The sequence below is a fragment of the Homarus americanus genome, unplaced genomic scaffold (genome assembly GCF_018991925.1).
Source record: "Homarus americanus isolate GMGI-L3 unplaced genomic scaffold, GMGI_Hamer_2.0 scaffold367, whole genome shotgun sequence".
NCBI classification, from domain to species: domain Eukaryota; kingdom Metazoa; phylum Arthropoda; class Malacostraca; order Decapoda; family Nephropidae; genus Homarus; species Homarus americanus.
This window is the reverse complement of record NW_024743709.1, coordinates 17,039,822-17,053,088: the sequence shown is the minus strand read 5'-3', so window position 1 is coordinate 17,053,088 and position 13,267 is coordinate 17,039,822. Positions and strand designations below refer to the sequence as shown.

At 37.1% G+C, this 13,267-nt stretch overlaps 1 protein-coding gene across 1 annotated transcript in view; it reads left to right on the top strand.

The window, feature by feature from the left end:
- The window catches only part of LOC121877245 (gem-associated protein 5-like), a gene marked incomplete at its 3' end in the record, with an annotated part of 94,779 nt that overhangs the window by 56,454 nt on the left and 25,058 nt on the right, over nucleotides 1–13,267 (top strand). Inside the window, 4 exon segments of the mRNA XM_042382891.1 lie at nucleotides 27–199; nucleotides 1,644–1,791; nucleotides 10,262–10,355; nucleotides 10,824–10,987. Coding sequence (XP_042238825.1) covers nucleotides 27–199; nucleotides 1,644–1,791; nucleotides 10,262–10,355; nucleotides 10,824–10,987 — 579 coding nt within the window.

The window sequence follows — 13,267 nt, the reverse complement described above, 5'->3', positions numbered from 1 at the left end:
ATCAATCATTTCCATTTCTGTTTTAGTGATGCTGTGGAAGGAGATGGGGGGAATGTTCTTCCCAACATAGTGGAAACATCAGAAAAATATAGTTTCTTATTAGAAAAGGAATCTGAAATGGCCAGCCCAGAGGACTTTGCCTATGCTCTCAACTTGTATGGAAACCCTCACCAAATGGATTGTCTTATGGCTACTGAAAGTAATTTATCTCAAACTACCTTCTTCTTTTTTCAGTTTCTACTTTTTATACTGTAGTAAATTTCAGGCTTCTCATTTAATTTTAAAGTAGGGGCTAAAAGGAATACAGTATATTATAAAATAGTAGGGTTTGGGCTTTCCCTTCTTAAGTAGGGCTGGATGGGACACAAGTGTAATGAATCAAGATCTGTGAGATTGGTAAATTATCATTCTCTTAGAAAGTGGATACAGTGGAGTCTCAATAATTCATGGGTTAGGTACCAGAAGACATGGTGAATTATCAAATTGTGAATTGTAGACTGTTCCAAAACTGCTTTAACCCTTTGATGACGATGGGTTAACCCTTCAACGATGGTTTAACCCTATGAGGACAGTGGATTAACCCTTTGACGATGGTTTAACCCTCTGAGGACAATGGATTACCCCTTTGATGACGATGGATTAACCCTTTAATGCCGATGGTTTAACCCTATGAGGACGATGGATTACCCCTTTGATGATGATGGATTAACCCTTTAATGGCGATGGTTTAACCCTATGAGGACGATGGATTACCCCTTTGATGACGATGGATTAACCCTTTAATGGCGATGGTTTAACCCTATGAGGACGATGGATTAACCCTTCGACGATGGCTTAACCTTTTGGTGACGATGGTTTAACCCTTTGATGACGATGGATTAACCTTTGATGACGATGGATTAACCTTTTAATGGCGATGGTTTAACCCTATGAGGATGATGGATTAACCTTTCGACGATGGCTTAACCCTTTGATGACGATGGATTAACCCTCAGGGCCTCAAAGGGTTAATAAACACTAAACATTATACATAATACACAAAAAATGCAGTAATACATACTGTGGTTATTTTACAAAATGTAGCTGTATATTTAGATAAACAGCTCCTTCCTTTCACATAATCATCTGTCGGTTACGCCTGTACAACAATATCACAATAGCAGGTGGTGGGCTGGCTGTGACCAAACTAAGTAAACAGATAACCAGGAATTTAATACCACACAATAACTCTTCTGGGGTTGAGTGTTTTTTTTTTTTTTCATTAATTACTTAATGAAAATGTTTTATTAATCCGGTATCAAATGAACCTAAATAATATGGGAATTATGGTGAAATTGCATAATATCATAGTAAGGAATAAAATTTTGATAGTGTAGTGGTTAGCATGCTAGCATGCCCATATTCAATTCCAGGATACACTGAATAGGGTCTTTGGACAATTCCAGCAGACAGTGTGGTAGAAGAACTTAATCCATTTGGCCCTACACCTTGTGAGGGGGAGGTATTAGTATTACAATAGTTAAAATCCATACTGTAGTAGACACTTAACAACCAGTTTCTGCATTGATATATCTGATAATGTTTTAATGATATGATTAAGTTTTTATTCACTGTATAAAAAAGTGTTTTGTATTTTTCTTCAGTTGATAATCATAATGGACTTGGTAACATAATGCAAGCTGGACAGATGCACTGCTGGAGAGGATCTCTGGATGATCACATTCGCTCTGCTGCCAGACATAAGAAGCTTAACCCCTTTTTGGTGGCATCTGCACCACAGGTTTCAATGAAGTTAGTTCACATTAATGCTACTGTTATTTTTTTTTATGAATGTACATAGGTGTATGTATGAGAGAGAGAGTTTGGAAGATTCAGAGAAAAGAGATGAAGCATATAATTAATTGGTTGGATGAAGCCATTTGAAGTCATGTGACCCAACACTTCCAGGAAAATTTACACTGCCTAGTTCAAGAATAACATTTCATTAATTCACACCCTTGTTTATCAAATAATGTTTGCTTTGGTAAAAAATTCTAGTTTTACATTGTTTAGACAACTTATAACTTATGCATTATGGATAACTTGGAATATTTTCAAAATCATGGGTAGTTCTGGAACAATATAAAACTAATTATTTCCTCAAGAGTAAAAAGTTATTTATTACTAGAACCCTAAACAATTACTTATTACGTCCACTAATGTTGATTAGTTGATGATTACCTAAGAGAATAGAAAGTGCCTTGAAGAACTTAAGTAATTGTATCTTCTTCATAAAACATTTATGTGATTCCAAGTAAATTTACTAGAAACCTGTATCAACAAGTGTTCTTTAAAGATGTGAAATTACTTGCTTCAGTATTGTAGGTAAATTAAGAAAGAGAGCACTACTCTAGTACAGAACAAGAATGGTGAGATCGTAGGGTGTTGCATTAAAAGGTAAAAAACTGGGTATGGTAATTTACCTAAATATTTTGCCCTGTCTCTTTCTTGGTCTTCATCTCACCATCATGCCTTCACCCATGTTGTCATAAATATTTTAAACTAAACTTGTAATTTATTTGCCCATGCCAGCTTAGTGCATAGTCATCTCAAAAGACTTTCTGACATCGCACAATCTTCTTGCATCTTACTCCTTACTCTAACAATTATCTGATCCCCATAATTTCTTAGTTTATTCGTCTCTAATTTCTTTCTAATTTGATTTATCCATACTCTGAAACACTCTGAGTTTAACATCTACATGAAAAAGTTGGAGTATTGCACATTTCTGTATGGTCTCTTGGCACACTGTACACTTCATATTCATTAATGCCCTCAGGGCCCCACCTGTTCTTCCTTATATTGCTCATTTACTCTTTTTTTCTTTTCTTTTTCACCCTTTGTATAATACTTACAGTATTTCCAAGTACCTGTACTTGAATTCACCTAGCCCACACAAGGCTGTAAAATAGTAATGATGGTGATGTTGATTCACCACCTCTATGTCTTTTCCTTTGATAGTGACATTACACTTACATTGTCATTTCCTTTCGAATACCATTACTGTACTATTTTCAGTACTGTACTTACTTTTAAAATTATCCTCCTACAAGCATCTTAAATACAGTATATACTACCATTATCTTTCACCCTCCCTCATGCTCAACTAACAGCATATCATCATCTCTTATAATAAATAACTCACTTTCAATTATGTCATCATGTTTGAATTTCGTTCCACAGTCAACCATACTTACTTTCTTTTCATGTATTTACCCAACTGGGAAGACATGAACACTCTTGTGCATCATGTCATGAATTAAAGTCAATAATAATCTCGTTCAATTGGCACTGACTAAAATGCGTCAGTTAAGAAAAGAAAATAATCATAAATCAGGTAATTTCTATTGACTGAGATTTTGGTGCATCATTACTATAGGCCTCTTCTCTCATGGTAATCCATATCCAATTGGCTAAATGGTAAATGGCCAATGAGCAGCACAGTAAAGTCATAATTTTTTTCTCTGCAGGCAAGCTGGAAAGTACTCTGCACTAGAGATTTAAAAATTGTATCTTGCTATCCGTTTCACACACTCATGCTCACCATTGTGCAATAATATTCACCTGCAAAGTGACTGTAAAGTGTTTTTGAGTATTTACCCCTTCTGGTCCCCAAGATATGCTATGGACTGTCAGTTAATTGAAAATGTTCAAAGGAGAGCCATCAGCGCTGCCTGCAACTGCCTAGCTTATACTGCAGACAGGCAAGGGGTGACCTAATTTGAGGTGTATAAGCATCTCAGAGGACACTATTCAGTCGAGTGCCCATACCTTGAGCTGGGAGATGCTCAAGGTTGAAGAAGCCACAAGTCCAGAAAACTGTGAGGGCAAACTTTCGGAGTGAGAGTTGTGAACTCTTGGAACAATCTGCCAGAGAGTGTTGTGACGGCACTGACTGTGAGCTCTTTCAAGACCAGACTTGACCAACACTGGAGCAGGTTCAGATGTATTCAGGAGCCAGTGCTTGCCCAGCACTTGCCAACAGTGCATAAGAGAGAGGTGACTGACCACCCAAGCAATTAAAGAACCGATCAGTGGTGAAGAGGATAAAGGTAAAAGTAAAAGCTAAAAGTTATAAAGTGATATTTCACGTATTCAAACTTGCAGCCATCATGTGTAAACAGCAGAATACTGCCCCTCTGTCCATATGATGCAATGTGCTGTAAAGTGTTTTTATAAGTACAGTAAGCCCTTGATAACTCGGCATTCGATATCTCATAATTCGCCACGTATAACTCAGGAAATGCCGAGTTATATAAAATTATCTGGGAAAATCTTGGCATATTTGGCCGCGTGGGTAACACTCGCTGCGCTCCATGCTTGGTCAGTCTGGTATTTATTGTTGTTGTGGTCGGATGCGTGCTGGCTCACTCTACCCAGTACATGGACGTGGGAAGGGAGGGAGCTGTAGCACCCCAATATTTTGGGTATAAAGTACTACACATTGTACCACAGAGTATCAAGGGCACCAGAATTAATATTCAGCACTCCCTGGTAAAATTTGGTTCCTGTTGTATAAACCCATTAACACCCAACAACCTCACCCATTCATATCAGGCCAGCCACTGTATGCAGAATGTCTCCACTATTATGGTAAATCCACTGTCATTGGCTTTATTTAATTTACAGTGCAATTCATTTTATCTTTATTCCAACTATCTGAATCTTCCAGGTATCCCAACTTTGTCCCCTTTGGTAAAAATTCTAATTTAGTCCAACAATCCAAAAGCAACTGAAGTAATTTATTCGTGTTGTCTGACACCAGTAGCGCTATAATCGCTTTTTAAAAAAAATTGCTGTGATAAACAATAAAATTGATACATAGTATATCATAAAATACAATAGCCACAGTTCAGCCAGGCAGTCAACCAGCTGACTGAGACATTTGTGTGTGCGTGTCTGCCTTGACGTCACATGGAAGGGAGGGAGGCGGGTGAGTCAGCCAGGCAATACAGCTCACTGCCTTCACATATAATCACCTCACACACACACACACACACACACACACACACACACACACACACACACAGCCTTCTGGCTGCCAAGCTCTTTCAATAAACCGTTAATTATTATTATTATTATTATTACACACACCTATTCTCATTTTTCTCATTTTATAGTTTTATATTATATTTTCTGTATTTCTAAGCTACATTAGAGTAGGTGCTCCCCGACTTACGACGGGGTTAGGGACCCAAATCCAGGTCGTAAGTCCGACATGGTCGTAAGTCCGACATAGATGAAAAATAAAAATAAAAGAATTTCAAAAAAAAAAAAAAAAATTTTTTTTTTTTTTTTATTAAATCTACAATGAAATACAGTACACTAAATGTAATAAATGATGAGGAATGGATACAGTACAGTAAAAGCAATAAATAATGAGGAATGGATACAATGTGACTGAGTACTTACCTTAAATGTAGTCAGCTGAATGCACACAGGGCCCCCCATAATTTTCTATTTACAGGATACATGGAGACTATATTATTTGGAAGAAGCAGAAGAGGAGACAGGGCTGGGTGGGTCATCAATGTCGCTTTCTTCAGACAGGTTTATGTGCTGTGGAAACTTGCTGGTTGAAGGTATTGGATCATCTTGAGGGAGTGAAGAGGCAGCACTGGTGGGGCGTGAGGAGACAGCACTGGGGGACTTCTTGAAATAGATGTCCAATTTAGACTGCACAGTTTGCTTTTTCTTTTCATTATAAATTTCTCTGTAGCAAGCAAGTGCATCTTGGATCATTCTGTCAACTTTGGCATAACGCTCATAATTTTGATCCATGCCATCAAACATTTGCATTGCTTTATTAATTGTAGCAATTGCCTCTGCCATTTGTTTCACTGAAAACTTTTTGGGGGGTGCAGGTTCTTCTTCTACATTTTGTCTCTCTTCTTCCTCTGCAATTTTCTGTGCATCTAGTTCAATAAGATCCTTGTTACTGAGCTCTTCTGCTACACTTTCAACCAACTGTCCAACATCTTCATTATCAATTTCTAACTCCAGCTGTTTACCTAACTCCACTATCTTGTTACTAATATCCGAAATAACTTCATTTTCATTAAATCCTTTGAACACATATCTTTCAGGATTTTCTTCCATATTCCATTCATGCAATGTTTTGTAACCTGATCCCATGCTGCACTAATGTTCTTTATACATGACAAAATGTTGTACTCCTTCCAAAACTTTCTGAGCGTTTTCTCACCTTCAGTAGCAGCAACAGCCTGAGCGAAGGTCGTGCGTAAATAATACGCTTTAAAGGCAGCAATAGCACCTTGATCCATGGGTTGGATGTTAGAGGTAGTGTTAGGTGGAATGTACACTACCTTAACATCAGGGTGCATGTCGTCCAGGTGTGGTGGGTGTCCTGGAGCATTATCCAAAATCAGTAAAATCTTGAATGGAATCTGTTGTTGCAGAAAATACTCCTTGGCTCGTGGAATGAAACAAGTCATAAACCAATCCTCAAACAGTACTAGGGTCATCCAGGCTCTCTTATTACTGCGATAAAACACTGGCAGTGTGTGCTTGCTGACATGTTTAAAAGCCCTGGTGTTCTCTGAATGATAGATCATGAAGGGCCTTAGCTTGAAACCAGCAACATTCCCCCCCAAGAGAAGTGTAATTCTGTCCTTGAATGCCTTGAATCCGGGCATTGTTTTCGCCTCTTTGTGGATGTATGTCCGCTCAGGCATGCGCTTCCACAATAATCCAGTCTCATCCACATTGAATATTTGCTCAGGCAAATAATTCCCTTCCACAATCACATCATCTAACTCCTCCTTAAAAGTTTCGGCAGCACCAACATCGGCACTAGCTGTCTCTCCACTCACCTTAACATTGTGTAGACTGTAGCGTTTTTTAAATCTATCAAACCACCCATGACTTCCTGTAAAGGTTTGATCACATTCATCTCCTGCCTGCTCCTTCAGGCTTTGAAACAGGCTTCTTGCTTTAGCCTGTATGGTTAGAAGGCTAAAGGGTACATGCTTCTGTATCTGGTCTTCTATCCATATCACCAATAATTTTTCCATATCCTGAATAGGACCTTGTCTTCTCTTTGATATTATAGTTCCCTTTATAGGTGTTGTTCCATTCACTACTTCACAAATACGTTCCTTGTCCTTCAGAATAGTGGATATAGTCGAGTGTGAGAAACCTAGGTAATTGCCTGTCTCCTTTTCTTTGGAACACCACCAGCACTCTCACTTTTACGCTTTCCAGTCATTATAAAGTCAATTAAATACGATAATAACGAAAGTTCACAGCGCGATCAGTATAAAATACGATAGCCAAATACCAACTAAGCTCTCCACTGAGTGAGTGTACCGACGAGGCGACCCGAGACACGCCACCCTCTCGCCCGGGACGGAAACGTTTCGGTATAGAAAATGCGCGCGTCATTTGAAAATATTTTTGGTCACGACAGTCGCTGTCGTATGGCCTGACGGACGTACGGTCAGAGCAGGTGGTAAGTACCAATGGACTTAAGTCCATGTGGTCGTAAGTCAGGGACTACCTGTATTTTAATTTTTACTCATTTGCTCTGTAATAAAGCAAACGGTTTTACTAGGGTGGACTATAATATCCTTAGTGATATAAGCTACGTGCTTATTTACATACTCAGACATGAATTATATGTAGAGAAAACAATTACTTTTGTTAACATTTCTTTCTTTTGTATTAGTGACCAAATTACAGTTGTATACATAAGTGCTGCACTTTACTGTTTATGTTGCATTTCTCCTTCATTACCTATGTCACCTGCCATGCCTCTCACCTACTACAATACTTCATTCTTTACCTGCAGTGCTGGTAAGTGTTGTATATGTGATAATACGGCAAAGACAGAGCCCCATACATGCTGAATTATCAAGGTTTTACTGTACAGGAATACCATACTACAGGTGCTCCTCTACTTACGAACGAGTTACGTTCCTGAAGCTTGTTTGTAAGTCCAACTTTACTCTTGTAGATACCAAACATATTGTAAAAAATTAAAAGATTATGGATATTTAGTACAGCTATACCCTTTAAGACAGCCTTAAAACCTGGCTCACTCTTCTCCTCTTAGGTAATGTTTGTTCTTTCTGGAATTTTCTTTAAAATAATCCAGTCTCATCCACATTAAACACCTGTTCTGGCAGGTAACCCCCCTCAGTGATGATGTTTGTATCTCTGAAAGTTTGTAAGTTGAACGTTCTTAAGTAGAGGAGCACCTGTATTCACAACCCTGATAACCGCAGCCCTGCTTATCTGCGTTTGATATTTTAACACCCCTATTCATTATTCGTTAAGCATACACTACTTATTCGCAAATAAAAAATTATGATACATTATTATACCCTACAGTAATATTTCAAACCAGGCAGGCTAGCCACAGGTTTCATATTCCTACGTAAGGCCAGCTTCACCCTTACTAGGCCAACCTTTGAGTTGTATTGTTGCTTTTTTTCAACTCATAATTTTGAGTAGATGTATGTATTTTTATTCAATTTCTTTTAATCTGTTACATGCACACAATTGCTCATACAGAATGTGCAAAAAAATTAAATAAAATACAGCTAGACCCCGACTTACGACGGGGTTAGGGACCCAAATCCAGGTCGTAAGTCCGACATAGATATAAAAAAAAAAAAAAAATTTTTAATAAAAAATCTACAATGAAATGCAGTACAGTAAAAGTAATAAATAATGAGGAATGGATACAGTACAGTGAAAGTAATAAATAATGAGGAATGAATACAGTGTAACTGAGCACTTACCTTTAATTTAGTCAGCTGAATGCATATGGGGCCCCCATAATTTTCTAATTATACATGGAGACTACATTAACTGGAAATGTTTCGGTATAGAAAATGCGTGTGTCATTTGGAAAGAGAGAGAAAAAAAAAAAATGGTCACAACTGCGGCGGTCGTAAGTCCCGACGGTCGTAAGTCGAAGCAGTCGTAAGTCGGGGTCTAGCTGTATATGATTATCATAAGGTCAGAAACAAAAATATAAACATATACTGTACGTCCATGTTAATTAGTGTGTGATCTCGGGAGGGGAAAGAGGAACAGGGTGCGGGGGAGACAGGGTGGTGGTGGGTGCGTGTAGTGTGAGGTAGCGATGGTCACTGTAGTGAAGTGCAGGGGAGCGGGAGGGTGGTGGCGGATGGGGGTTTTCTAGGGTAGTGATGGTCACTGATGTGGGATGCTAGGAAGCTTGAGGTCTATAATAATAATAATTAATGGTTTATTGAAAAATTTAACAGCCAGAAGGCTGAAGATATACAGTTTACAGAAATAACTTATTACATACATTGTCATGTCACACACACCTGGCATATGTTTTTCTGTTATTTAATATTTTATATTATTAATGATGAAACATACACCATAAGAGGCTGGTCATACGAGAATATAATGAATAAATCAAAAACAATCGTGAACGCAGCAACGAAATAGTCCCCCCCCACCACCACCACTACCGAAAGGGAAGAAATTCGCTTCTGATTCCGATTGTCATTTTATTTGAAGTCAAAGTATATATTGTATTTTTTTATATTACTTAATTCTGTGTATTATATTATTTATGATGAAACATACACCATAATAGGGTGATCATACGAGAATAATGTATAACAATGAACAAATAAAAAAACTTGTGATCATTGCATCGGTCAGTCCCCTCCCCCCACCTCAAGCATGTTTATACCTCAAGTGTCATCTTGTAGCCCTTGTTAGGCCTATATCAAATCTCATTACACCACTGTACAGTATCCCCATTAAAGACAGGGTACAGTATATATTTAATAATAAAAATAAGATTATATATTTTATAAAAATATATTATTTTTTATTAACTGTACATTTACATTCCTTTCTGGCACTTACCTTTAGTCTTGTCTTTATCTCCTTTTAGGATAATAATAAAAAAAAAAAGTTACTACAGTAGTCTTCCTCTTACTAAAATTCTTATCCACTTTTCTTTTGCTCAGTTCTCTTGCCTCTTTATCATTGACTCTTCAGTCATCAAACAAACCTAACACCTCTTTCCAAATTTTGTTTTGCTCCTTCATTGCTGGATATAATTTCTAATATTTTATTTGACAGATGTCAGATGATTCTTTTAGCACAGAGAGACCCATTATCCCTAAGGGGTTACTGTCTGCATTCTACCTTGTCATTGCTCATTGCTCTCTTTAAAAACACATTAATAGTATTATTATGGTCTTAGGTTGTGGGAGTTGGCATGTGAGGCCTATGCAGAACAACTCGTGGATGAAGGGGATGTTATCACCGGTGTATCATATCTAGTAAACATCAGTAAGGTAAATCATAATTTATGTCAGTGCAATAAACTTACTGAAAGGACAAATAACAGCAAATGAGGGAACCTTTGTTCTTCTTAGTTCTGGCTTCTTAACTCAGTAACAAAAAAGGAGTTGTAAAAGTGTAAAAAATAATAATAACTTTAGCTTAACTCATATCAGCATATCTAAGCAAATAAGCTTATTCTCCATGAATGACTTAAATGAAATGCACACAGACTTTCTTAGATTACAAAAGCAATATACATCCTACATATGACCATACATAAACACATGTGCCAGTTGTGTCAACATCAATCTAACTTAGGGTTATTAAATTTAAGGATAAGGTCAGTGTATGTTGGAAGTCATAATATGTGACAGCTGATGAGACTAACTTATGTTTAATGGAGGATTTACATATTGCACCTAGTCATGTATAACAAGTCTGGTTTTTTGTTTGATATTTTCTTCATTGTTTTTCGGAAGGTTGAACAAGCTGTTAATATTCTGCTGGAGCATCGGCACTACCGGGAAGCACTAGCCATAACCAAGTGTCGTTTGAGCTATAATGAAGAAATACTGGAGAAGGTTGTAACCAAATGGGCTTTTTCAGCTGTATTTGAAGGAAACTTCGACCTAGCTGCTCTCCTGTGAGTTTTCTTAGAACATATTGAATACAGTATTACTTAATATAGATTGCTGAAATTTCATAATAGTTTTTCCAGGAATGAAATGAAAACTTTTATTTAAACTATATTGTATTGATATGCTAATACAGTGGTCCCTCGGTTAACGAGCACAATCCGTTCCAGCAGGTTGCTCGTTAACCGAAACCATTGTTTCAATGGGTTTTTGGGTAATTGGTTCCAGCTCACCGAAAATTGCCTAAATTCAACAAAAACGGTAGAAAAGTACGCTTACTTTGAGGTGTGTACGTAGAAGGCTCCTGGATGATGATGATGATGATGGGAATTAGAATGGGGGTGGAGGAGAAGGAAGAAGAAAAGGCATTGGGGTGGAAGAGAAGTCACCCCATGGCACCATTTCACCCATAAAATTTTAGTGCTCTTGGTGTATTTCAAGATTATTTTCTTTAAATCAACACTGCACTGCATTATATATTGTCAATATGTAAAATATATTTCAAAATGACCAATAATTTGCTTGGAAACACAGAAAAAAAGCGTTTAGTTGAAGAGAGTCTCAAGCAAGATGTTACCTCCACTGAAAACAGAGAGACTAACGCCTGTCTGGTGTGTTAACAGGCTGGATGGCACGCCAGAAACTAGTTTCTTTACCTTCAATTATGTTCAATAATTGTTAAAATGACTAAAAAAGTTAATATTAAACTTTTAAAATTATTGAATAGTATAAACTTCTTGATATTTACTAAAATAGTAAGGAATTTAAGCCCTAGAACCGATTAATGTATTGGCGGACTGAATTGTATTGTTCATTTTGCACACACAAATATTAATTAAATAAAAAAAATTCAGAAACATTAATTAAAATATATATGAACGGTAAATTAGTGTTGCTTTCATATTCTTATATAGAGTAATGACGATATGTTTTCACATGTGCGCACTTACATACGTGATCTCCCTTTTTTGCTTTACCATTATCGTTAGCTACTTCTATTGTTCCATTTATTAACATTAAATAACATTACTTAAAACAACCATATTAATTTTACTACAGCTACAACCAGGATCTTATTTTCTTCAGTTTTATATGTAGAACCAGTCAGTCACTGGTTTTGCAATCAACGAAAACAATGCTGTCTCATTTCCTTGTGTGTTTTAATATTCTACGGATTATTAATGAATTGTATTGCCCATTTTGCACACATAAACATTAATTCAATCAAAAAGACATTCAGTAATAAACAATAATGAATCTTTTGTACATAAGAGAAATGACGCTGTTTACATGATTGTGCACGTCGTCTGAACGTTGGTGGGCCGTTCAAACACGTCGAAATTCGAGTTTCCGCTGTCAAAATTTTAAATTGTTTTGTTTTTTGGTGTGTTCAAATAAAAAACGTCGAATTAAAAACTCGCGAAATTTGAGAAGCTACTGTACGACATTTAACCCTTCAATATGTCTTCAAAGAGACCATGAAGCAGAGAAAGTGGTGCTAGTGCTTCCAAGCATAAGCACAAGTCACTCTATCCAGGAAAAGGGTGAATTTCCATGGTCCGGCACCGGTTAGGTCCCGAGGTTGCCGGACTAGAGAGGTACAACCTGTGTAGTTATACCTCGATACACTGCGCTAATTGTGGCAGACCCCGGTCCAGAAAAGGCAAATCAAAGGGGGGGGAGGCTACTTCTCTGGACTGCTTCAAGAAAATCAGACATAAGTCTGCTTGTCAACAACTGTTTTCACTGTTATCGCTGTTTTGTACAGTAAAGTGTTATATGTAAGTACGTACTGTACTGTACTGTACTGGTAAACACAGAATTTGCAAAAAAGTAATTTCAATGTGCTCATGTGCCTTATGAATGAGAAAGAAACTGGGAGGTGAATGTACACATGTGGGAGCAGCAGGTAATGCAGGTGAGTGGCTACCTCTCCCAGGACTACTTTAAGTCATCTTTATGCAATCTCACCATAATTCCTAATTTGTTTAGGTTAACGAATTACCTTCCATAAGAATCTTCAATTCGGTTAACAAAAAAAAATCAATTAACGAAATCCTTACGAAAATCACATTTTGTTTTGAACATCAGCTGATAAGCTGAGGAGGTACTCAGCCAATTCAGTGATCTCTTCTATGTTTACATTTAAACTAATCACTATCTTATAAAAATTCCAGCAATGTAAATTAAATTCACCCCAGTCACTTCTATTAAATTTTATAAGCAAAAAACAAAAACTCAATCTAAAGGACATAAATTAACAATTAAATACTTCACACCACAGGCAC